We start from the raw sequence: 25,556 nt of genomic DNA, 5'->3' as shown, positions 1-25,556 counted from the left end.
ACATTCTCAAGTAGAAAATTGGACAATTTTTGCTACCCTAAAAGTCGATGACAGAAAAAAAAAAAGAAACACCATTGTAATATCATTACATTTTTTTGCTGAGCCTAGAATTTAAAATAAATTAAAGACTTTTTATGATTATATAAGTTTTAGTTATTTAATTAGTTTCATTATTTCAAGCCCTAAGAATAATTTATAAAATGTGATTTGAATTTGTTTAGTTATAAATCACATAAAATTCAAATTTAAAAAAATAAAAAGTATAACTATTGACATGAAAGATTTTAACACCATATATTTGTGCAAATATATTATTTATTACTTATTACTTTATTAGTATACAAATGAATAATAGGTAAATATAATTGATATACATTTTTTTCTTCATTTATGGAATTGACAAATATTATAATTTCATATAATTTCATACTTCAATGATTCTAACACAGTAATACTTCATATCTAACATAAAAAACAGGTAATATAAACATAAATAGAGAAGTAAGGTTCATTATAAATTTATAAATAAGATATGGAATTATAAGTAATTTTAATAGGAGTCTTATGCTACAAATATATCTAATGTGATAGGAATGTTGCTCGATATTGTTGGTTATTTTTTCAAAATACGATTTATCTCTTTGTTTTGGCGTTCCATATTTATATCTGCTTTGTCTGCTTTACTTAGTATGTTTTCAACTAAATCATTTTGAGAATCAATTTCTCCACCAAGTCCCAATGCTAAATCTATAAATACAATAATAGATGTTAAAAAGAAACAAGATAATATATATTTATTTACTCAAAATTATATAAAGCAATATATTATTTTTATTAAAAAATATACATCTCATTTAAGCAAAATTAATTAATATTATTTATATACCTTTTAATCGAGTTACTGATCCAAGAATTTCATCCAAATTGTTATCCAAATGGGATTGGACATCAGTTGGTGAAGTTGATTCATTATCTACTAAACCCCTTATTCTTAAACCTAGTTCAAAATTTCAAAATTTTATTATCATAAAACTTGTGAACAAATAAAATATGATTATATATGTTTACCAGGATGTTGATCCATAGAGCTAATATTAGAATTTGCTTGTGTTAAGGTTTCACTCAATGTACTTCTACGTATTTCATTTGTTAATGGAGCTATCCCTGTTGGCTCAACTTCAGTTGATGCACTACGTGGTGGTAAATTTGATTTACCACTGAGCATATTTTTAAAACTTCCAAAAATGCTCTACAAAATACAAATAAAATTAGTTAAAAATAATATAAAATATTATTTATATCCAAAAACTTCTTTTTATAAATGAAAGCACTCATAGACATATAAAACAACTAGATAGGAGACTGCATATCATATTCCCATGGGCACATTAAAAATATGCAACCATATCCCAACATTTAATATTTAACTCAATATATACTAGATCTATACAGGGTAATTTTTTTTATTGAAGAACACTCATTATTTAAAAAGTATTGACTTTTTTCAAAATATTTTTTATCCTTATCATTTTTTAAATTTTTTACTTTTTTGAATGACAACATAGAGTTTTAATTTAGTTATAACTTATAAGTATTTAAAGTTTAGATTGGCAGAATGGAGTGGTACGGGGTTACCTGCAAAATGTTTGTCCACTACTCCGCTTGTCTAAACTTTAAATACTTATAAGTTATAACTCATAAACTATTCATCCTAAATTCGATTTTTATGAATCAAAATACTTAGAAAAATATTCTGCTTTGGGATATGAAATTAAAACTCTATGTTGTCATTCAGAAAAGTAAAAAACTTAAAAATGATAAGGATAAAAAATATTTAAAAATATAATATTTTAATAAAAACGTTTGTTTTTTAACAACTTGAAACTATGTAAAAAAATATTTTGAAAAAAGTTAATATTTTTTTAAACAATGAGTGTTCTTCGATAAAAAAATCACCCTGTATACTGATGACAATACAGATAATGAATTTATTTTCATAGTTTCATATAATAGAAACATTGTCAACATTGCCCTGTTGGTATATGGCTGCTGACTTCAATATTAATATGGTCTTTTATTTAATTGTTTTATATGTCCATGATAGAACCTAACTTAAACAGTTAAAAATTTAAAAAACCATAAATACTCTGATGCACTATTAAATTAATTATTGTATAGTATAGGTAAAGACAATTGATAATAGTTTAACCATAAATCATATAGAGAATGTCAACACACCATTTGTTTTCAATCTCTAACATACACAAAACATGACAGATCTGCATTCAGCAGATCCAATTTTGTGAAGATAAACAGTGCCGGCCCAAGATACGAGCAAACCGGGCGGTTGCCTGGGGCGCTTTTAATATACGAATATTTTATAAATTTTAGCGTAATATTTATTCAAATTGACAATAATATAGCTAAATGACTAAATTATCTATGCCGGAATATTCTGTTATATATTTTTTTTTATAGATTTTACTCCACTTTCCAGTTTTTATCATTATATTACAAATAATTAAAAAATAATATACAATGATATAATATAATTATTATCTCGGGAAAACCAAAAAAAGTATGTGTTACAGCCGATACGTCTATAAATTGTATCCAAATAAGTTTTGAAATCCTTTACCTATCCATAAATATAAGAATTTTAAACAAAATATGTGAGTAAGTATAAAATGTATTAAATATATTATGGAGCATTTGATTAAGGACGCCTTTCAAAAAATTGCCCGGGGCGTCAAAATACCTTGGGCCGGCTCTGAAGACAAATTTTAATATAAGAGTGAATTGACCTTATATCATTAAACTTCAAGTTATGAACATAATTTGTGATAATAAATTGACTTTTTTATGATTACCTTTGTAAAATATTACAATTTAAAAATGCTTATGTATTACAGAAAAATAGAAATATTTAAAAAAAAAAAAAAAACTGACATCCAAACACAGATTATGTTCCTAACTTTGGGTTTGATTCACTTAATCCACTTTTATAAGTTAATAATCAGTTATTCAGCTAAACAAAAATTTGAATGTAGATTTGATTGGTTTTAGAGTGAAAATAAATAGTGGGCTGACTATCTGAAATCTTAAGTATAAGTTATAGTAATAAATTCAAGGCGTAAATTGAAATAAAAGTTATTTTAATTTTATCTAATATAGGTATCCGTGGAATTTTTTAATATTAATTATAATTTATTTACTTTAATTCCTTGTATATGTTTTTGGCTGATACGTAAATTAGAATTGATTTCGTCAAGTCGTTTATCAGTATTTTGCAGTTGTTCTCTTTGTCTGACCAATTCCTGTAATAGTAAAATCACAAATATTATTATTTATTTCCATTTGTTTTAACATATTTACTTAAAATAATTTACTTCAGCTGTTGCAGTACCAATATTTTCAGATTCCCTGAGTAAGCGCAATGTTCTTTCAGTTGACTGTAAAGTTTTTTGTTCTACATCTCTCGTTGTTTCAACAACTTGTTGCTTTTGTCTATGTGCATTTTCTAATTCTTGATTACCAAAATTATTGCCTAAAAGGTCATTTCTATAACCGACGTTGGGTCGAACTCGGGACAAAAATTCATTGTCGTCTACATCGTCATCGTCGTCGAATATCCCTCGTGTCGAATTACTTACGTATCGGTTATTAGACATTTTGCAAAAAACAATTATGAAATACAAAAAATTATACAGCTAGGTACCTATAATATTAATAATTAATGTGACAAGAGAAAAAAATGTAAAAAATCACTTAAGAAGTAAAAATGGTGTCTCAGGGTAGAGTAGGTACGTAGAGTAAAATATAATTTGTTATTTCTTAACTGCAATATTGCATAATGCCATAGGTTTAAACAATATTGTTGTGCCGTAAAGTCATATGATGAGTGATGACGTACAAATCATTTATTCATTTATCGTAGACAATTATAGTAGTTGTAATGTTGAGTAATGTATAGCACGGTTTAAGATATATCTTGAACCGTGATGCATAGTAAATATAATTTGGTTATAAGTGTCGGTTGACGGGTTACCAATGTAATAATAAATGAAAACAAATTGATTATTCAAGTCAAGTATAATCGTAGTCAAAATTAACAATAAAAAAATTCAATATTAACAGGCAATACAATAAACGTGGTTTTTTGGGTAATAAGGCGGAACAATTCGACGCGACGGAGAGCGTGCGTTGCGTAACGTACGTGCGAACGGAGAGAAAAAACAGTGTGTGTGTGGTACGACCGCGGTCGTGTCATGGAGGTGATGCTTATATAACATTAAAAGGAGGGGCGCGCAGCTTGCGGCGGCTGACGCGCTGATACCGCGGTAACATTGTTGTCGCTGTGGGTCACCACACTACTCCCCCCCGGGAAGTAAAAAACGGACTTGTTTTTTTTTTTTTGTGATGGTGCTGGCGGCGTAAGAGTGGTCGGTCAGCGACGGGTTCTCGCGGAGCACGAATGCTGGCTTGAGCCTGTCGACGGAAACCCATACTCGGCGGTTGTTGCACTGCAGCTTGTAGTTTTTTTCGTTTCGCTCTAGAACTGCGTGTGGTCCCTCATAGCGCGGTTGCAGAGGTGGTTTGACCGCGTCTATTCGAAGGAACACATGGCTGACGTTGGACAGGTCCTTTGGCACGAATATTGACCGTCTCGTATTGTGGTTCGTACCGGGCGTAGGTCGTAATTGTGCCATGCTGTCGCGCAACGTTGCGATAAGTTCCGGTGGGCTCGGCGTTGGTGGTGCGGGGTTGAACAACTCGCCGGGCAACCGTAGTGAAGTGCCGTATACCAATTCCGCTGGGGCTAGTCCGATGTCCGACTTGACCGTACTGCGCAAGGCGAGCAAAACTAACGGCAGCTTGGTGCTCCAATGAGCGGACTCTTGTGTGGTGAGCGCGTCTTTGAGAGTTCTGTGTAGTCGCTCGACCATACCATTTGCCTGGGGGTGGTACGGGGAGGTACGCACGTGCTGTATCCCGAACGTTTCTGACAGCGCCCGGAACAGGTCGGCCTCGAATTGTCGTCCTTGGTCCGTCGTGACAACGTCGGGTAAACCGAAACGCGAAAACCACTGGTTCACTAAGGTGACGGCGACGGCGTGGGCGGACATATTTTCAAGCGGCCAAGCTTCCGGCCAACGTGTGTACCGATCGATGCATGTGAGCAGGTACTTGTTTCCGTTTGATGGGGGAAGTGGTCCTACGAGGTCAATGTGTATATGACTGAATCGGCGTTCCGCCGTCGAAAACGGTATAATCGGCGATACTGTGTGTTTGCCCGTCTTGACTCGTTGACACTGTACACAACACTTTACCCATCGGCCAACTTGACGATTGATGTCCGGCCAACAATAACGTGAGTTGATCAGCCGCGACGTTGCTTTTTGACCACCATGCGCGAGGCCGTGTAAAGCGTCAAAAACACTGCGGCGGTAGGCGGCCGGTACGTACGTGCGCGTAGTGCCGGTCGAAAAATCGGCGTAAATCGGTCCATACGGTGTGTCTCGCGCTTGCAACCGTAACGCACACTTGTCAGGATTTGCCAAAATTCGTTGTAGCTCCGGATCGTCCGCTTGAGCTTTTGACCATTGTGCTGGATCGGGCGGTCCGCTGTGCAATGCGGCTGTTTCAAGTCGCGACAATGCATCGGGTACGACGTTGTCGGTGCCTTGAATGTGCTTAACGGTGTGAATGTACTGCGACAGAAATGATATTTGACGCACCTGCCGGTCTACGTACTTCTCGCTTTTGTGGGTGAACATGAACGTGAGGGGTTTGTGATCCGTGAATAAGGTGGTTAGGCGGCCTTCGATGAGGTGGATGAAGTAGCGGGTGCTGCTATATGCCGCGAGTAACTCACGATCGTACGTACTGTACCGTGTTTCTGCGTTGGTGAGCTTCCTTGAAAAGAAACCTAGTGGTTGCCAGTCGTTACCGTTTCTTTGCTCGATCACGGCGCCGATCGATGTGCTGGACGCATCTGTGCTGAGGCGTAGTTCTGCGTTTGGTTTAGGGTGAGCTAGGTTTGCTGTGTCGGCAAGGGCTGTGCGACAGGTATCGAATGCAGAGCGGGTGCTGTCGTTCCACTGTAACGGTCCGTCTTTCTTCTTGACTTGTGCTGCTAAGTTGTACAGCGTGGTCTGCATTTCCGCGGCGTTTGGGATAAATCTACGATAAAAATTTACCGAACCTAGGAACCGTTGTAGGCCTTTTTTGGTCGCCGGAAGTGGCCATCGGTGAATAGTGTCGACACGATCTGGGTTGGGCTGACAACCGTCCTTGTTAATTACATGACCCAGGAACGTTAGCGAGGTGACGGCAAAAACGCACTTAGCGGGGTTAATCGACATGCCGAACTCTTGGAGCCGCTTCAACACTGCGCGGACGTGTCTCTCGTGTTCGAGTTCGTTACGTGACGCGATGAGGACGTCGTCGATATATGCGAAGGCGTAGTCAAGACCGCGCAGCATTTCATTGACAACGCGTTGAAAAGTCTGTGCCGCGTTTCGCAGGCCGAAACACATCACCGGAAACTCGAATAATCCGAAGGGCGTGGTAACTGCGGTCTTGGGTATGTCATGCTCGGCTATGGGTACTTGGTGGTATGCTTTCACCAGGTCTAGCTTAGTAAACAACGTTCGACCTGCCAAGTGTGCCGTAAAGTCATGAAGATGTGGCAACGGGTACCGGTCAGCGCGGGTTACGGCATTCAAACGTCGGTAGTCGCCACAGGGTCGGCATGCGCCGTCCTTTTTTGCCACCAGCAGAAGTGGGCTAGCCCAGGCACTAGATGATGGGCGACAAATACCTTTGCTGAGCATATAGTCAAACTCACGGCGTGCGACCTGACTGCGCTCGGGTGGTAGGCGTCGCGGGCGTGCGAATAATGGCGGTCCGGTGGTTCGTAGCTCGTGAACCACGTTATGTTTGAATTTGACGGGTACCGGTGATTCGCGAGTGACGTCGGGAAAAGTCTGCAACAGCTCGGTCCACTTATGTGTGTGTGAAACGACGAGTGTCGGTGCGCTGACGCAGTCTACGGAGATAGTTTGAATTACGTTCTGGTCTGACGGGTCGATGAGGCGATGATTTTTAACGTCAATGAGCAGTCCAAAATAATGCAAAAAATCAGCACCGATGATCGGGCGGGCGACATCTGCCATCTCGAACGTCCAAGCGTACGTTCGTTTAACACCCAAACACAGACGTAGCGTTTTAGGACCATACGTTTTTATCCGTGTACCGTTGGCGGCCGTCAGAACTATGTCGGAAGACAGGCGCACGCCTGCGGTAGGTGGTAGCACGGATATTTCAGCACCGGAATCGACAAGAAACCGCTGGCCGGTACGCGTATCGCTGACGAACACGCGGCGTGTTGCGCGGGCGGCGGAAGTCAGCGGGGCCTCCGCCGCTTCCACTAGTTTTCCGAACGGAAGCTACACGGGTCGTGGCAATTTTTTGCCTCTTTCCCGAAACGGTTGTGGTAGTAACAAAAGTCCTTGTTTCGATGGCGCGATTGTGAGCGGTTTCGAGACCGTGAACGCGTAGAAATTCTTTGCCGTGATTGCTGTTCTTGCCTCGACTGCGACGTGACGAGGGCGGCTATTTGTGAGGTTAGCGCGGTAATTGCACTTTCCATCGTTTGGAATCGATGCTCGAGTGTATTGGGCGAGGAAACGACGGAGATTTCGCGTCCGGCGCTCGCGTCCATCACGCGATCGGCACGCTCGGCTAAGGTATCCAAAGGTCCGTCAAGTCCGGAGATAACGGTGAGAATGGTGGGAGGTAGTTTTTTCATCCAGAACTCTTTAAGCGCGGCGTCGCCGATTCCTTCGGGTAGGACACTTCGCATGTCTCGGAGCATTTGCGATGGGCGGCGGTCACCCATGCCCCCGTGTTGAACAATGGTGCGGAAGCGAGTCGCTTGTGGAACGGCGTAGGCCGAAATGAGACGATCCCGTACTGCCGAATACTGCGCGTTCGGGCCTAGCAGGTCCGACACCGTTCGAATCCCATCCTCGTCTAATGCCGTGAGCACGTGGTTCAGCTTGGTCAGATCTGCTCTTATCCGGTTGCTATGGAAGACAGCTTCGGCGTGCGTGAACCATTGCTGTGGCGAGTGTCGCCAAAATCCGGGAAGACGCACGTGTTCGATCGCGGAAATATTTTGTGGAGGCGGTATCAGGCCGGGAACGTGTAACGGTTGTTGTTGAGCGGACGCAGCGTTCGGGTCGACGCGATTTTCGTTCGGAACCTCGCCGTCGGTAGCAAAAATGTCAAACTGGCTCATTGCGTGGATTAAAAAAGAAAAATATAACACGCGTGTTGGTGCAACGAGACCGAGATCAACACGCCGGAACCTTCGATGTCGTTCGCGGTGGTCTTCCGAACGTGTTGTGTGTTCGAATTGTCGAGGTCACCAATTTGGTTATAAGTGTCGGTTGACGGGTTACCAATGTAATAATAAATGAAAACAAATTGATTATTCAAGTCAAGTATAATCGTAGTCAAAATTAACAATAAAAAAATTCAATATTAACAGGCAATACAATAAACGTGGTTTTTTGGGTAATAAGGCGGAACAATTCGACGCGACGGAGAGCGTGCGTTGCGTAACGTACGTGCGAACGGAGAGAAAAAACAGTGTGTGTGTGGTACGACCGCGGTCGTGTCATGGAGGTGATGCTTATATAACATTAAAAGGAGGGGCGCGCAGCTTGCGGCGGCTGACGCGCTGATACCGCGGTAACATTGTTGTCGCTGTGGGTCACCACAAATACCTAGATAGTCTGGTACTTGGTAGTAAACATGATAATATGATATAACTAACTATATATAGTTATATCACAGAATATCAAGGTACAGTTCATTATACATATATATATATATATAAATATATTATTTTTTAAATTACCCTGTGTTTTGAAGTTTCGAACTTCTTTGCATGTTGTTATCACTGAATTATAACAATAGATTTTAGTTGTTGGCGAATTGAGAGAGAGGTACTGAGGTCATTGTAGTCTATAGTCTATACTTATATAGTTATATAGTTTACATGTCAAATCTATGTTTACTAATTAGTAAATACTAAAAAACTTATTAAACTTCAACAGTTAGTTCTTGCTCCTACTCATAACTCATGGCTAAATAAATTATTTAGCCATGCTCGTATTCAAGAGTCAAGACAAACTACAAACTGACAAAGTAGATCGTTGGGACTGTACTCATCGCTTCCTTTGTTCGACGACTACTACTGCTACACTCGGCTAGTAGCCAGTGGCCAGTGGGTACTGCGACACGACTACTGATCTCACCCACGTCTCACAACAACAACAGGCGGCATTTCTTACAAAATATAAATATGATCCATAATTAAATATTATCATGTTGGAGTCTTGTCCTGTGATATCATTAAATTCCGGAAAAGTCGCTGCTAATTTCTGCCATTTCTGGACAATCTGGGCGTGTGTCGTTGTATCGTCCGTGGCCGTAGACAACGCATAAATATCAAATATAACTTCACGACTAACTACAAACAAGAAAAACGGTAATAATTTTAATAACAATCATCGTTTGTTCCAGTGTTTCATAGGCTGGAGCATTGTTTTGCATGATGTCGAGATCATTAGCTCATTGCTCATTAGACAAAAATTAGCCATGTCCAACTCACCATAATTATTGTTACTGAATAGTGAATATTGTTTTTCTGTTTTGTAGATAATATAAATATCTTTTCTTGCAACAAGTCTTTCACATCGTTCTATTGATGTTGGTATACGATACAATAGTGACCTTAACTTGTTTAGTGTGAATTGAACATATCCGTAAAATAAACATGCCCGTGGCAATGAATCGGAGACGCGTGAGCAATTTCACATACGTTAGCCCTTGCGTCAAGTACATGATATTTTTGCTGAACTTTTTATTTTGGGTATATGTTTATCATTTATTATAGTTTTTCAAATAATTAATTTTAAATCCATTAAAAACCCTGTGTTATTGTTAATTTAGTTGTTTGGCGGTTTATTGGTGGCAGCTGGTACATTTGCATTTTATGAAAAATGGAATACTATGGGTTCTATAAAGTTAAACACCTTCTCAGACGTTATACTCAATATCTCATTAGTTCTGATCATAGCCGGACAAATCATATTCATTGTTAGCTTTGCCGGATGTATTGGTGCTCTACGTGAAAATACGACACTTCTTAAATTTGTGAGTATATTTTACCCTATGTTTCATAGTGTTCAAATTATTAATAGTCCATCATCAGAGTTTTTATAGCAAATTGTTGTTATAAAATGTAGCATACCATTACTTATTTGTGTAGATATCTAAATAAATATGAGATTAATATTTTGTGTTCAACCATAAAAGAATCACATGTTTTTAACTATTGTAACATCTAACTAATTAGTACACAGTGTCATTTTAGATCAAATACTGTGGATAGACCCATGTCCCAATAGTTTGTAGCATATTGTAGACGTTACCAAAGAGTTTGAATTATACAAATAAAATTGCCCACACACAATGAGAATGTTGCATATTTATCTACTTGAATTGATATACTATATAAATATAAATCAATTGACAGCTAAATATGCAATAGTTCGCCCCAATTATGAGCATATCGAGAGTCTAATTCAGAGACTCGTTTATATATACAACCATTTTATTTGGGAGAATTCGGTTCTTTGCTCTATTCATACTGTATGGTCTAAAAGTGAAACTCCTCTAACCTACCTTTAGTCAGCAAACACATCTAAATAGTGGGCATTTTTGGGTTCAAGTTTTCTATTAACAGAATACTCAGAAAAGCTTACAAATTTCAAAAAAAACTTTTATTTAGACATTTTAGTGTGCGTTTAAAATTTGGCTAACTACAAACACAAACATTTTTTGATGTTTCCATGGAGTTTATATAATATTAATTAACTTAATAACTGTGAATTTTTAAATATTTTGAATTGTTATTTTAATGTACTCATAATTCTTTATTGATAGGTAAGTAGGTAGTATCTATTTATTCATTTTTATTAATTTGTTTTATTATTTTATGTTAGTGTTAAAAATAAATAAATAATGTTAAGTGAAATATCTCAAAAATGGCTTAGAATTATTAGGATAGTGAGTTACATATTTTTTTACTTTTTTCTTTGATGTAGAAATTAATATGTATTAAATTTATGTTTAACTTATTAAAACTTGGTTAATATAAATCAATCTTATCAGCCTTAAATTTTAATATAATTCCCTTTAATTTCAGTTACCTTCCAAAAATATTGCTGCTCAGAATGCAAATGTTTGTGTCAGCAATTTAAATGTTTCACATATATCAAATTTCAGTACAAAAAATACTGATAGATTAAAGAAGTCAGAGCGCATGAACAATGATAAAATTATTTTTAAGCTTCTTGATTGTTATGATGAATTACTTTATATTCAAGCCAAGTCTCCAATATACACGAATAGCTTAAAACCAATGAATGAAAGCCAATTGAAATTTTATAAAAAATATGTTATTATTGATAGAGATCAAATACTTAACCTTATGCTTAGCACTATAGAGCAATCAAACATTAGTGCTTGGCGGTTGCATAGGCAAACAAGACTCTCGGCAAGTTCAAAAGCTCATCAGATCTGTACAAGACGTAATAGAAATGAGGAATTGGCTGAGCGGTTTATAAAAGACAAAACAATATTAGGAAAAGGTTTAAAATATGTGGAATATGGAATGAAAATGGAAGATTTTGCTTCTAAAAAGTATTCACTTGTACATAATGTACGTGTTATAAAGTGTGGCCTAGTAGTTCATCAAAATCAACCTTGGATTTGTGCAAGTCCAGATGGTTTAGTTATTCATAACAATAAAGTAAAAAAATTATTGGAGATAAAATGTCCATACACTTGTAAAGATACCTTATTGATTGATGAAGATAATGGAAAGCTAAGAGTTCCATACTTGAAATATAATGAAGAAAACAATACTATTGATTTAAAACAAAATCACATTTATTTTACACAGTGTCAAGTTCAGATGTACTGTACTGGGATGGAGGAATGTGATTTATTTGTTTGCACAAAATCTGACTGCATAACTGTTAATGTTAAGAGAAATGAAATATTTCTTGAAAAATTAATCAGAAAAATGGAATTTTTTTATTTCAATTACTACCTTCCTGAACTAACAAAAGTTAATTCTTAATTTTAAACTTTTTAGCAAATACAGTAAATTAAGATGTTTTATTATAAAGTCATATGGATAAATTATCTTAAGAATTTTAAATTGTATTTTAAAAATTATATTATACAGACTACTTACTTATTTTTTGACAATATATGTATATTTTTGCCTATAAGTTATACTTTGTCATGAATCTATTATACCTCAAATTTTCTGTAATATTGCCACTTGTTATGAATTATGCTTCATGTAATTTCTAAGGCGTGTGGAAGAAAACTGTATTATCTTGTGGCTATTTGGAATTGGAAGAATGGTCTGTTAAAATTTCCATTTCAAAATTTAATTCAATGACTACATTTTAGTAAATTAGTCTGAAGCATAAACTGCCTTTATTATAAAAATAAGTATAGTGAATAGTATGGCTTCCTTCTAACTAATCTAGTGAAAAATAATAACCTACTGTGACTAATTTCTCAATAAACTATGATACTGCTCTTACTTATATTGTTGCAGGTGGTAGTCAAGTTGAATAATGCACAATATTATAATGTTTAAATGTTGTTGATAAGATTGGGACTTCCTTAATTAATGGCTATAAAATTAGATTGATAGAAAATTAGTTTTTTTTTTTAATAGGTATCAAATTTTTGAAAACCAAGCCGGATGTTGGTTTGTTCATGTATATTTTATTTTATTTTTTGTAATTATTTCCAAATAGGATTAAACACTGCTAGGGGATTCTATATGAATTCTTATTATTGTTGAATGTTGAACATTAAATTAATAAAAATAAAACTAATCAAACATAACCTAATTTAGTTTTAATTAGTTTCTTGTAACAAGGTAGCCAAGTTTCAAATTGTACAACTAAGCAGTAGCCAAGGAAGTATTAGACGTGCTTTAACTCTTACTTTTCAAAATATATTTATTCTTGAAGTTAAATATTATAAGTATACAAATGCTCTGATAAATATATCGTAATGAGATAATTTATTATGAAACTTTTTTTTTCAGTACTCATTGTGTCTCTTAATATTCTTTCTACTCGAAATGGGAATTGCAATTATCGGGTTTGTATTTCCGCATAACATGCAAGCTACTTTAGAAGAGTCGTTCACTGATAAAATTATTCACACTTACCGTGATGATCCAGATTTACAAAACCTCATAGATTTTGCTCAGAAAGAAGTAAAAATTTCTTAATAGAAATACCATATTTATGATAAAAAATGTATTTATATAATATGTTTTAGTTTCAATGTTGTGGTCTTAGTTCAGAAGGATATATTGATTGGTCCAAAAATGAATATTTTAACTGTTCATCACCAAGCGTTGAGAAGTGTGGGGTGCCCTATTCGTGTTGTATCAATGCAACAGATATCTCAGTAAGCATAACTTTAACTGTATTCTTACTGTATTCTTAATATTTATGGCAACCTATTATTTTGTAGAAAGGACTTGTAAATGTCATGTGTGGTTATGGTGCTCAAGATAGCTCTGTAAGTATATATTAAATAAGTATATGTTGTATTAATTTTTTATATGTTTATACAACTCATGATATGTATAAGGTTGCCGAAGCTAGTAAAAGAGTTTGGACTAGTGGATGTATTGAAGTTATTCGTATATGGGCTGAAAGAAATTTATATACAATTGCAGGAGTAGCATTAGGTGTTGCTCTATCTCAGGTAAATACAACCTAAATAATGTTTGGATTTTGAAGGACAGTCAATTTTAAGCCCTGTCCTTAATTTTTAATATAAACTATTTTAGTAATTTACTGTAAATTTGTTCTGTTATAGCTTCTTATTATTAATTTAGCCAAAACGTTAGAAGGGCAAATTGATTTACAAAAATCCAGATGGGCTTCTTGAAAAATAATTAAGGTATGAGAAACGAGATGATGTTTCCATAATAAAATTATTATATGGTATAAAATTAATACTGTATTTAGTTACTAGAACACATTTTTAAATCTAAATTATTCCATAAGTGGTGTTTTTATATATATATAAAAAAAACTATTTTGATTTTTTTTATCAATTTTTAATTAATACTATTTAAAATATTTGTATGTGTTTTTTATAATTTAAATGTTCATAATATTAAATTGTCCAACAATTTTTTTTTATATCGCTAAATTAATTTTAACTTTTAATTTAGTCAATTTAAATTTAAGATGTAAATAAATTTAAAAAAATATTAATGAATTTTGAAATCGCCCTGTGATAATGGGCTCAGTTATCTAAGATATGTAATAAACAATTATATAATATTATTTCCTTTACCCAGCACTAAAACAATGAATGTATTGATTACATTTATCAATATATTTATCTTGTATAGTTTAATTTAAGATGCTAATTCAGAATTAGTATTTTATACTTTATTTGTTGCTCATTCATTATTAGTTTGATTCATAAATACTATGTAATTTCTATATTATATTGTAATTTAAATTCATCCATGATTTATTACTTATTTAATATTAATTTTATTATCATCAATAAACATAATAATTATATACATTATACAGGATGATTACAACTTCAAGTAACTAAAATAGTGGATACTTCATAATAACTGTATGTTAGTATGAAATACTATCAATATTCCCATATATTTTATAATAACATCTGTCATTATTTTTTTTTTTTAATCGAGTATGTGATATTTTATTATTATTTGTTTATTATTTTACAAAATTATATTTTATATATTTTTTGAAATACTTAAGAGAGCGCACAACACAAAAACACTATCTTCAAATTATTATTACATGTTAAACTATTGTAGACTGTACTACTAAAAACAAATTAAGTGAAAATCCATTGTAAACAAAATTAATATTTTCTTGATATATTAAGATATTTATAATATAATATGTCTTTTGGCCAAGTTCTAGTAACAATTTGAAAAATTTGAGAAAAAAAATCAAATATTAGATTAAAATTCTGATTTAATCATAGGAATTGATCAACCTTTACATGTGTAAATAGAATTACCTAATTTACACATGCATGGCCAAAATACGTCACATGGATTTTCAATTTCTAATAGTCATCACTCATAAGTATAATTAGTTGAATTATGTTAATTATACACCCTTTTTCTTAGTATTGAATATACTTTGAAACGAAAATGACATATTTTGTGTTAGGTGCTTCTTTAAAAAGTAGTTTAAAAATATGATCTGATGTATTTTTATATGATAATGTAAGTATTTATAGTGCATATATGTGTTTTATAGTGATGTTAATAATGCTAATTAAGTGTGATACATTTTTATTACTTATTTTTTATTGTTTAGATTACCAAAGATAATATATAAACAATTAAAAATATATTTTTAACACTACCTGCTAATTGTTGATTATTCAAAAATGATATAAATTCCATGTATAAAAAATTAAAGTCATTTTTTTATATTATACCTATTCTATTTAGCAGTTAGGCGTTCCTATTCAAAGTTGGTTCTACCGTGTGTGTTTGTGGGGGGGGGGGGGGATCGAAAAATTTCCAAAAAAAATCATTTGAGAGCTAAACTCTATTTCTATGACAATAGTGGTTAGTGAAATTATATAATTTTAGTTATGGACAGCTACTAATAGGAGATTCGGATTTTTATGTGTTTTCTATTAAATATTAGTACATTGATATAAATAATTATATTTATAATTAAATAAGTAGGTAATTAAATATTATTCACCTATATAAAAAGGTCATGAAGTGGGGGATATGACACCCAAATCCCTCTCATGGGCCACCTGTAATTACGCCGCTACAATCAGTTGTTCACGGTGAACAAGGTATACTAGCGATGAGCTAAAAATATTAATTTATGGATGAAATTAATATTGCAGAGATTTACCTATATTGCCTATATAATACGCCTGGCAGCACATGTTATTGCAAAAAACATAAAACAATTACTCAAACCCATGACCCCCCCCCCCGTGAGTACGCCATTGACTGAGATGGACTACTTCATTTCACGCGCTTCCATGTAGGATGTGTAGGTTACAGGTGGGACTCCCTATACTCGTAGTCATAACTAACGAATTATGTGTATGACAACGTCTTTTTAACAACGCGGAAAACATTTAATAATATTTTTATATAGTATCACGTTTTAAAAACTTACACAGCTTGTGTAAAGTCGACCATAGTTATATACACAGTGCAGAAGATTTCCTATCGTCATATTTTACACAATTGGTGGCGGCGTCGATTATTGACAGTCTGGTCTCGGAGCCGTCTAGATCTATCGAATATTAGTACCACCTAGGAACTCGGCGCTTCCATACGTATAGTTCCATTACCCACCGATGCTCTTTCTCTATGTAATTATCGTGAATGATATAAAAATCGATTATCCGCAAAATCCTTTCAAGTCCGAAGAATCAAACGAAGACTTTGATGGTCCAGCAGCCAGTGCAGACATTTTCGTCGTGTACGCAAAGCTTATCTTGCGCCTGCAAGTCAACCATCGAGTATAATATTGGTAATTACAGACGCCGAAGATTTTAGACTATCAATATGCAGTCGGTGGCTGCAATGACCTTAAGCTGTAGGTCAACTCTTCTGTCATCTCGTATTCTCGTGGTTGTGGTTAAAGCCATTGCTCGTCAACGGGGGAGACTATCCTATTTTGCTAATGGCGAGGGTAAAAAGTGAAAAAATAGGCTTGCACGGGCCCGATAAGTGTTTAAAATATTTTGAAATTAATTATAAATTGTAATGATGAGTTTGAACGTATCTCATCTTATTATTCAACATAACTATGTTACGGAGTTTAACGCAATAAAAAAGTCAAAATATGTAAATATCTAAGTTCTTATTTTTGGCAAAATAAGTATTAAAAAATATGAAGTATTTAAAAAAAAATTAAAAATGTAGAAAACAATCAATAGTTTAATTAAAAAAAAACACATCATTGTAAAACCAATACATTATATCATTACGCTCAGAATCTAAGAATGAAAAATGTCTGTAATTTTAAATATTTGTTACCGTCATGTATTTGCGAAAAAGTGCATCAATAGATGGAAAGTTGAAAGTGTTAAACTAGTTTATTCAAACATATTTATATTTTTTAAATCGAACCTTTTGGAAAAACTTACATTTTTGTCAAGCTATTATAGTTATTTCACGTCCATAAACAATTGATTGCATGATGTGCATGCGGATTCGTAATATTATGTATGATGAGGGTGATTGGTGGCCGGTGGGGATGAATGGATGATATATCCATCATAATATTATTACTTATTACTTATTAGTAGTTATTAATTAGTGATATTGCTACACATTGCACAGTTAGACGAGAATAACCGCAAAGAACAAAATAATTGCCTAAACATAACTCCTTAAAAACTGATAACGGGCTTATGGCCTCGGATATATTCTATAGCCGTGCGCCCGTGCATTCGGTGTATATGGCGGTCATTGTCGACGTGCGCGCTCAGTTGTACAGTGGCAGTGAACCGCGTTGAGCGATCGCGGTGGGCGGTAAAGCGTCAAAGGGACCGCGAAGTCGAGTGACCGCGGAACCGCGTTTGACGGAGCGAAAACCGCGTTTCGAGTACCAGGGTCCTATACGGAAAAGACGTTCCCAGCGTTGCGGTCGTTACTGATCGTCCAGTCGTCCGCGTATCTTGACAACACGATGTACTACATGCGTTCCTAGTACTAATGCTCTAATAGTTTATGTTGATTTTGTTTGATAGTATCAATTTTCGGATCTCATGTGTTCGAAATGTTCGAATGCATCCGATATTACGATTTTGTCAAATCGTTCAAAATTATATTAAATGCATGTGTTTATATTGCAGTTTATTTTAATTATGATGTTGGGTTAAAAAATTCATATTTTCAAGTTTTCAATTACAGTACACAATGATATAATACACATATTTAATTTTACAGTGTTCTGTAAGATGTAGATGATGTTCTTTCGAGTTCAATTTTTTTTATTAGAATAAATATAGGACCATGACCAATAACTAGGTATGTTCACATAATTACCAAATTTGGTTGAATAAGCACATTCATCGAAAAGAACAACTAATTTACCTTTTCTGCCATTGAAATATGACGTCAACCAGCTGTATATTTTTAGGATTGCCAGCTAATTTTATTTTTTTTTTAAACTAAAGGTTTTTTGATTTAAAATTTACCGCAGTAACGAGGTTAACCGTTAACGTTAACCTAACCTCTTAAGAGTACGCCACACCCGCATGTGTTGTCTTCGTCTTTCAAGTGTGTAACATGGCAAATTTTATGCTCAGCAGTTCCAATTTAGCTCCGTTAGTTTACAACTTATAGTAAATTGACCTCTTATAAGAATTAAAGGTAATATCTAGGTTTTCACAGAGGCTTTTTATTATATTTCAATTTTGAAGCAACTTATGAGTATTTTTAAAACTGTGAATTGCTTGTATATCTTAAAATACTCATAACTCGCTTCAAAATTGAAATATAATAAAAAGCCTCTGTGAAAACCTAGATAATAATGTTACCTTTAATTCTTATGAGAGGTCAATTTACTCTAAGTTGTAAACTAACGGAGCTAAATTGGAACTGCTGAGCATAAAATTTGCCATGTTACGCACTTGAAAGACGAAGACAACACATGCGGGTGTGGCGTCCTCTTAAAGGTTTGAAATATTGAAAGTTGATTGGTTTACAGGTATTATATGAATATATGATTAAATTAATCATATATATTCATTAATTAATCAGATTAATTGATTATTTATATTTTATAGTTAAAATGTAGATAAAATAAATTGTTTTGTTAAGTTAGTATTTTCAATATTTTACTTAGGCGATGTTTGGAGGACTTATCCCTCATAAAGAGAAAATAAATAAAAAATTTATGAATTGAATTTAAATTATATTAAAAATAATCAATCATTTTTCAATGTCCTTTTCCACTTCTTATTTTGTAAAGAAAAATGTAATTCCCCCAAAAAATTCAATCAAATCTGCGCATAAGAATATTTATTTTCAATATTTTATTGTTCCATACTTTACATACTGTTCTATGATATAAAAAAAGCAAAGTAACGGATTAATAGCAATTTTATAGTCATTATGTGAACTTCGTAAATAGTATCTTATTATTTAATGGATAATTTAAATAAAATAGTATTATATTTGGCTTAATTAATTTGTTATCCACCAAAGCTTACCTTTAAGGAGATATTCATAATTTTATTTATACTCTTATGAGAATTTAACTTTAACTTTAACTTTTTTAAGAGCTATTATTTACGTTTTTATGATTTAAAAAAAATGCATTGTCATGACTCATGATTAACTAGGAAGAGTCATCATCAGAGGGTGGCTTCTTTCTTTAAAATATGTAAACTATTTAAATTTGTTACATTTAGCCAATGTTCTTGTTGTAATTAGTGGTACAGACTACAAATTGTTTTTGATTGTAAAAATAAATAATAACAAAATAGCGTTTTTATAATAATGATAATTATGCATTTATGCCTACTTATTTACGAGATACAAATTATTAAAAATAATAATTAAAAAAGGTGACCAGCCTTCGCCTTTCACCTTCGCTCATACTAGCGTACCACGTAATCATGTGACCACACACTGAATATAATTAACATCAATATATTATTATGTATTATTTATTAACCTAAATTCTATAAGCAAAAATCAACGTCACCTATACAATCTGTATTTATGTCCTATAGGCTATAATACAAATTGTATTTAATTACATAATAAGGTAATATCTTAATATCCTATATGTTGCTTAAAAGTTAAAAATAAATGATAATATGGTCTGAACTCTGATCGGTTTGATGTCTGACTTTTAAGTGAATCAGTCAACTGTTGTCTGTTGCACTAACCACCATACTACTAAGTAGGTATCTTGTAATATCTTTGGAAATAGTTATTTCTTCCAGGATATATATTTTGTATTAAATTAATGTTAAATAATAAAGTCATTCGTTGTTTTGCATTCATGCGTTCAAGTTGTGTGCTTAATGCTTCTATACAGATATAACAGTGGCGACGAGGTAAATTGAAAAAACCACGTGTCGAAATGAAATTTGATTTTAATGTAATTTGTTTTAAGTGCGTAATATTAATTTAAAACGCTTAGTGTTTTAAAATAAAAAGTGTTATAATGAGTCGCTCAAACAATCAAAGTGCAACTACGCAGGCTTCTATGGTTGCGGTAGTGGTAATGGTAACATTAGCAAAGGGCAAATTAATGGCACCATTTCCGAATTTAATTTGAAAGTCGACGACTTCAGTTCGTGGATTGAGCGTTTTGAATTGTATGTATTATTAAATGAAATTAATTCACACAAAAAGAAATTAATGTTCTTAACACTTTTGGGCAATGACGGTTATGTATTAGTCAGAGATCTTTGTACTCCATATAAGCCAGTAGATAAAAGTTACGACACACTAAAAGAAATGCTATCTAATTATATTAATCCTAAACCTAATGTTCTAACTGAACGTTACAAGTTTAAGGAGAGGAAACAAGGTTCAGAAGAAACAATAAGTCAATTTGTGACCGCATTAAAAAAGTGTTCACAGTATTGCGAATTTGGTACTAATTTAGATGATTCATTGAGAGATTAAGTTGTTTACGGTATCAGGGATAACAACATTAAAAAAGTTTAATGTCTGAACCTGAGTTAACGTTTAAAAAAAGTGTTACACTTTGTTTGTCAATGGAAGCAGCGAACAATGATGTGTCTCATTGGGAAAAACAAGAATTGAATTATCAGCGAGGAATGAAGTTTAAGCAAACCAGACAACCATGGGGACAAGTGAAGTCAAGGAAAGCACACAGATCAGATTCAATATCCAATAATCAAAAGGATTCTTCGAACAATTCAAGTTATGGCCGTAAAACTGTTTGTTAAAGCAGGTCATACAAAACCATTTTGTAAGTATAAGCATTTAACATGTACTAAATGTTCTAAAGTAGGTCATTTAATAAAAGTTTGTAAAGCTAAAAGTAAAGCTGGTAATGTTAATATACTAGAAGAGTCTAATATTTTAAATGATTTTGAAGATTTGCATATTGATAAATTGTTTTCATTAGAGACTGTTGATGTAAATTTTATTAAACCATTTAATATTAAGTTAGATGTAAGTGGAATTATTATTAATTTTCAAATTGACACCGGGTCTTCAATTACAGCTTTGTCTTATAGTGATGCATGTAGAGTGAATCTTAAATTGAAAGATATTCAAAAAAGTGATATAAGTTTAAAAGGTTATACTGGTACATTAATTATTCCAATGGGTTATTTAAAAGTGAGTGTGAAATTTCATAAAAAAATTGAAGTGTTGAATTTGTATATAATTAAAGAAGGTGGTCCTCCTATTGTCGGTAGAGATTGGATTGAGAATTTATCATTACCTATTAAAGGGGAAGTTTACTCACTTTCATCAAAAACAGAAATAAATATTTTTGAAGATTTTCCTTCAGTGTTTGGAGATGTACTTGGATGTTATAAACCTAAAGTGTTTAAATTATTTTTGAAAGATGAAAACATTAAACCTATTTTCTGTAAGCCTCGTGTGTTACCTTTTGCATTGAAAGATAAAGTGAGTTTGGAAATTGATAGATTAGTCAGTGAAAAGTTATTAATTCCAATAGAGTCTTCAGAGTGGGCTACACCAGTTGTGCCTGTTTTAAAAAGTGATGGTAAGATTCGATTATGTGGCGATTACAAGGTTACACTTAATAAATTTATTAAAATAGACAGATATCCTATACCCAGAGTAGGAGATTTAATGGCAATTTTGCAGGGTGCATCCAAATTTTGTGTTCTTGATTTGTGTCAGGCTTATCAACAGCTTTCATTAGATGAGGAATCACAAAAGTTAACAACTTTATCTACACATAAAGGACTTTTTGTATTTAAACGTATACCATATGGTATAGCTTCAGCTCCTGGTATCTTGCAGCGTGAAATGGAAAATATTTTGAGAAATATTGAGGGTACAGTTGCTTTTTATGACGATATTATAATATCTGGTAAATCTAAAGAAGAAGTTACTAAAAGACTTAGAGAAGTGTTAGAAAGATTATGTTCAGTAGGATTAACAGTGAGGAAAGATAAATGTAAATTGTTCCAGGATAGTGTTACTTTTTTGGGTTATAAAATAGATAAAGATGGTTTACATGTTCCTGAGGCTAGAGTTAAAGCTATTACATCAGTACCTATACCTGGTAGTGTTACTCAACTAAAAGCATTTTTAGGATTAGTAACTTATTATGGTAAGTTCAATAGAAATATGTCAACCAAAGCAAATCCTTTGTATAAGTTGCTTAAGAAAGATATACCTTTTGTATGGGGTAAAGACCAAAATAAAGCATTCAATGAAATTAAAAGTGCTATTTTGTCTAAGGAAATATTAATTCACTATAATCCAAAATGGCCTATCATTATAGCTTGTGATGCTAGTCCTACTGGTATTGGGGCTGTATTATCCCATAAATTACCAGATGGTTCAGAAAAGCCTATTGCCTTTACTTCCCGGACATTAAATAATGCCGAACGTGCTTATGCACAAATAGATAAAGAAGCTCTTGCTATAGTTTATTCAGTTAAGTATTTTCATCAATATGTATATGGTCGTGAATTTATTCTGAGAACAGATCATAAGCATTTTATTATTATTTTATTATTATCACATTATTTTTGGTCCTAAAAAAGGTATTCCTGTCATGATAGCAAATCGGTTACAGCGGTATGCAATATTCTTATCTGGCTATAATTATGAAATACAATTTGTAAAAGGTATAAATAATGGTAATGCTGATGCATTGTCAAGACTTCCTTTAGATATTACTGTGAGTTCTAATACTTCAGAATCAGATAATTACTCTATCAATTTAATTACTGAAAATATTAAAACAATTTCTGATTTAGATATTTGTAATGAAATTAAAAAAGATACTATTATTAAACAAGTTTTTTTTAGTGTTTTCACTGGTCAGTGGCCTACTGATATTAAAAAGTTATCTGAAGAATTAAAACCATATTATTTTTTACTACGTCTACGTCAATACCGTGGTTACCGAATACACTCACTTTATACCAAGATTCCATTTCATTATCATTAACTTTCGAGCGTTGTTCAATTGAATGCGTATAAATTTTGTTCTGAGAGATACCTAAGTATTGATTAATTATCAGTCTTCTTCCTTTATATAAAGTCTCTATAGTACTATCTGGATTATGTCTATAAGCTAAGCTATACGATACGATTAAGTCGTCCTCGGTTAGAGGAGTAAACTGTATGGGTGCGTCCCCGACTTGTCCTTGCGCGCGATCGCCACCTCCCTGCCTGACAGGGGACCTGTGTTCTACAGCGTTTTGCATCATTTAACTCACCGTATTAAAAGTGCAGCTGGAAAACAGGTTCTTTTTTTAAAACCATATTTTAACCGTAAGGATCAATTTTCAATTGAACAAGGATTATTATTTTGGGGACATCGTTTAGTAATACCGTCTAAATTTCGGACTGAATTACACAGCACTCACTTAGGTACTGTTAAAATGAAAAGTGTCGCTCGTTCTTTTATTTGGTGGCCTGGAATTGATATAGATATTGAAGGTATTACAAAAAGATGTGAACTTTGTTTGATTCATAGTGAGAATCCTCCAAAGGCAGTTCTCCATAGTTGGCCTTGGCCTGATGGTCCATCTATTAGGGTTCATTTGGATTTTTTAGGTCCTGTTAATAAAAGAATGGTTCTTGTGATAATAGATGCTTTTTCAAAATGGGTGTATGTGAAATTTATGCCTAATATAACTACTTTTTCAACTATTAAAATTTTAAGAGAATATTTTGCTTATTGGGGCATTCCTGCTAAACTTGTGACTGATAATGGTCCATCTTTATGTTCTAAAGAGATGGAAGATTTTTTACTAAAAAATAGAGTTTTTCATATTAAAACTTCATCTTATAATCCTGCATCAAATGGCGCAGCTGAAAATCTTGTTCGTACGTTCAAAATTTTTATAAAAAAATGTAACCCTAATTCTGACATTGAAGTTGATGTATATAGATTTGTTATGTCGTATAACAGCACTAAACAGTGTTCTACAGGGGTTACTCCTGCAGAATTACACATTGGGCGTATTTTGCCAACTCAGTTCGATAGATTAATTCCTTTTGCTAAGAATAATTATAACAAGTGTTTGGAAAATGCTAAACATGTTTTTAGAGGCAATAGAGAGAAATCTTATAAGATTGGAGATAGTGTCATGTGCAGAAATTAATGGTTCTGGTAATATGTGGGTACCAGGCACAATTATTAAAGTATTGTCACCTGTTACTTATCTGGTTCAAATTAATAATTCTTTAGCGTGGAAAAGACATATTAATCAAATTATTGATAGAATTAAAAATATTAATGATAATTATAAACATTTGAGTGATATTGGAACAGGAGTTAGTGAAAATAAACCAGTAATTGAAAGTATTATTGAGGAAGGAGGAAAAGTTAGTACTGAGGTAGAGAATACTAAGTCTGATGTTATTGAAGTTAAGCCAGAAGTCACACAGGTTAGGAAGAGTGATAGGATTATTAAAAAACCTCAAAAGTTAAATTTGTAAAACTAATTTTTATATTTTATTTTCATGATTCTTATTGTATTTATTTGTAATGTTCATGACTGTTATGTATACCTTAATACTATTATATTAATTCATGTTTTATAAAATTTATGTATACCTTAATACTATTATATTAATTCATGTTTTATAAAATTTATGTATACCTTAATACTATTATATTAATTCATGTTTTATAAAATTTATGTATACCTTAATACTATTATATTAATTCATGTTTTATAAAATTTATGTATACTTTAATACTATTATATTAATTCATGTTTTATAAAATTTATGTATACTTTAATACTATTATATTAATTCATGTTTTATAAAATTTATGTATACTGTTTAATATTTTGTTCTTTTTATGATTCTTTAATACTATTGTTTTTTTAAAATAATATTCCTAATTTAGTGTGAAGGAATCTGTAATGTCTTTGGAAATAGTTATTTCTTCCAGGATATATTTTGTATTAATTTAATGTTAAATAATAAAGAGTCATTCGTTGTTTTGCATTCATGCGGTCAAGTTGTGTGCTTAATGCTTCTATACATCTATACAGATATAACATCTGAATACTAAGTTTTTTTTATAAAATTAATGCCAAGTTCTAACTACTAAGTGGTGAGTATTGATTAATGATTAGTGAACACTGAACAATAATTATTAATTACAATTCAGAATTATACCCATTGCACATAATTGTACATTTGTATTTAA

General features: G+C 32.9%; 3 protein-coding genes across 4 annotated transcripts; 1 reads left to right on the top strand and 2 right to left on the bottom strand.

Moving 5' to 3' along the window:
• Positions 1-295: 295 nt before the first annotated feature.
• Snap29 (Synaptosomal-associated protein 29kDa) lies at positions 296-3,857 on the bottom strand. Its single transcript, XM_089229840.1, has 5 exons — positions 3,390-3,857; positions 3,216-3,317; positions 1,069-1,249; positions 887-997; positions 296-747 (listed from the first exon to the last, which is right to left on the bottom strand). The coding sequence occupies exons 1-5, from the start codon at positions 3,669-3,671 to the stop codon at positions 614-616; spliced, it is 810 nt and encodes a 269-aa protein (XP_089085966.1). The 5' UTR covers positions 3,672-3,857; the 3' UTR covers positions 296-613.
• Positions 3,858-7,432: 3,575 nt separating this feature from the next.
• On the bottom strand, positions 7,433-8,809 carry LOC107172487 (uncharacterized). The gene has a single exon (XM_015522774.2). It carries the CDS (start codon positions 8,303-8,305, stop codon positions 7,433-7,435), a length of 873 nt encoding a protein of 290 aa, XP_015378260.2. The 5' UTR covers positions 8,306-8,809.
• Positions 8,810-9,011: 202 nt separating this feature from the next.
• LOC107166031 (tetraspanin-33-like) lies at positions 9,012-15,560 on the top strand. 2 transcript variants are annotated; one of them, XM_089229839.1, is made up of 9 exons: positions 9,012-9,562; positions 9,733-9,946; positions 10,027-10,230; positions 11,285-11,890; positions 13,217-13,390; positions 13,456-13,587; positions 13,654-13,701; positions 13,774-13,890; positions 14,005-15,560. In XM_089229839.1, exons 2-9 carry the CDS (start codon positions 9,851-9,853, stop codon positions 14,074-14,076), a joined length of 1,449 nt encoding a protein of 482 aa, XP_089085965.1. In that variant the 5' UTR covers positions 9,012-9,562; positions 9,733-9,850; the 3' UTR covers positions 14,077-15,560. The 2 variants fall into 2 exon arrangements, with proteins under 2 accessions (XP_089085965.1, XP_015370005.1); XM_015514519.2 differs by lacking the exon at positions 11,285-11,890 and having other exon boundaries at positions 9,021-9,562.
• Positions 15,561-25,556: the final 9,996 nt, after the last annotated feature.

This window comes from Diuraphis noxia, unplaced genomic scaffold, assembly GCF_037042655.1.
Source record: "Diuraphis noxia isolate RWA-SAM2 unplaced genomic scaffold, SU_Dnox_SAM2 contig0005, whole genome shotgun sequence".
Classification (NCBI taxonomy): Eukaryota; Metazoa; Arthropoda; class Insecta; order Hemiptera; family Aphididae; genus Diuraphis; species Diuraphis noxia.
This window is presented reverse-complemented; position numbering and strand designations above follow the sequence as displayed.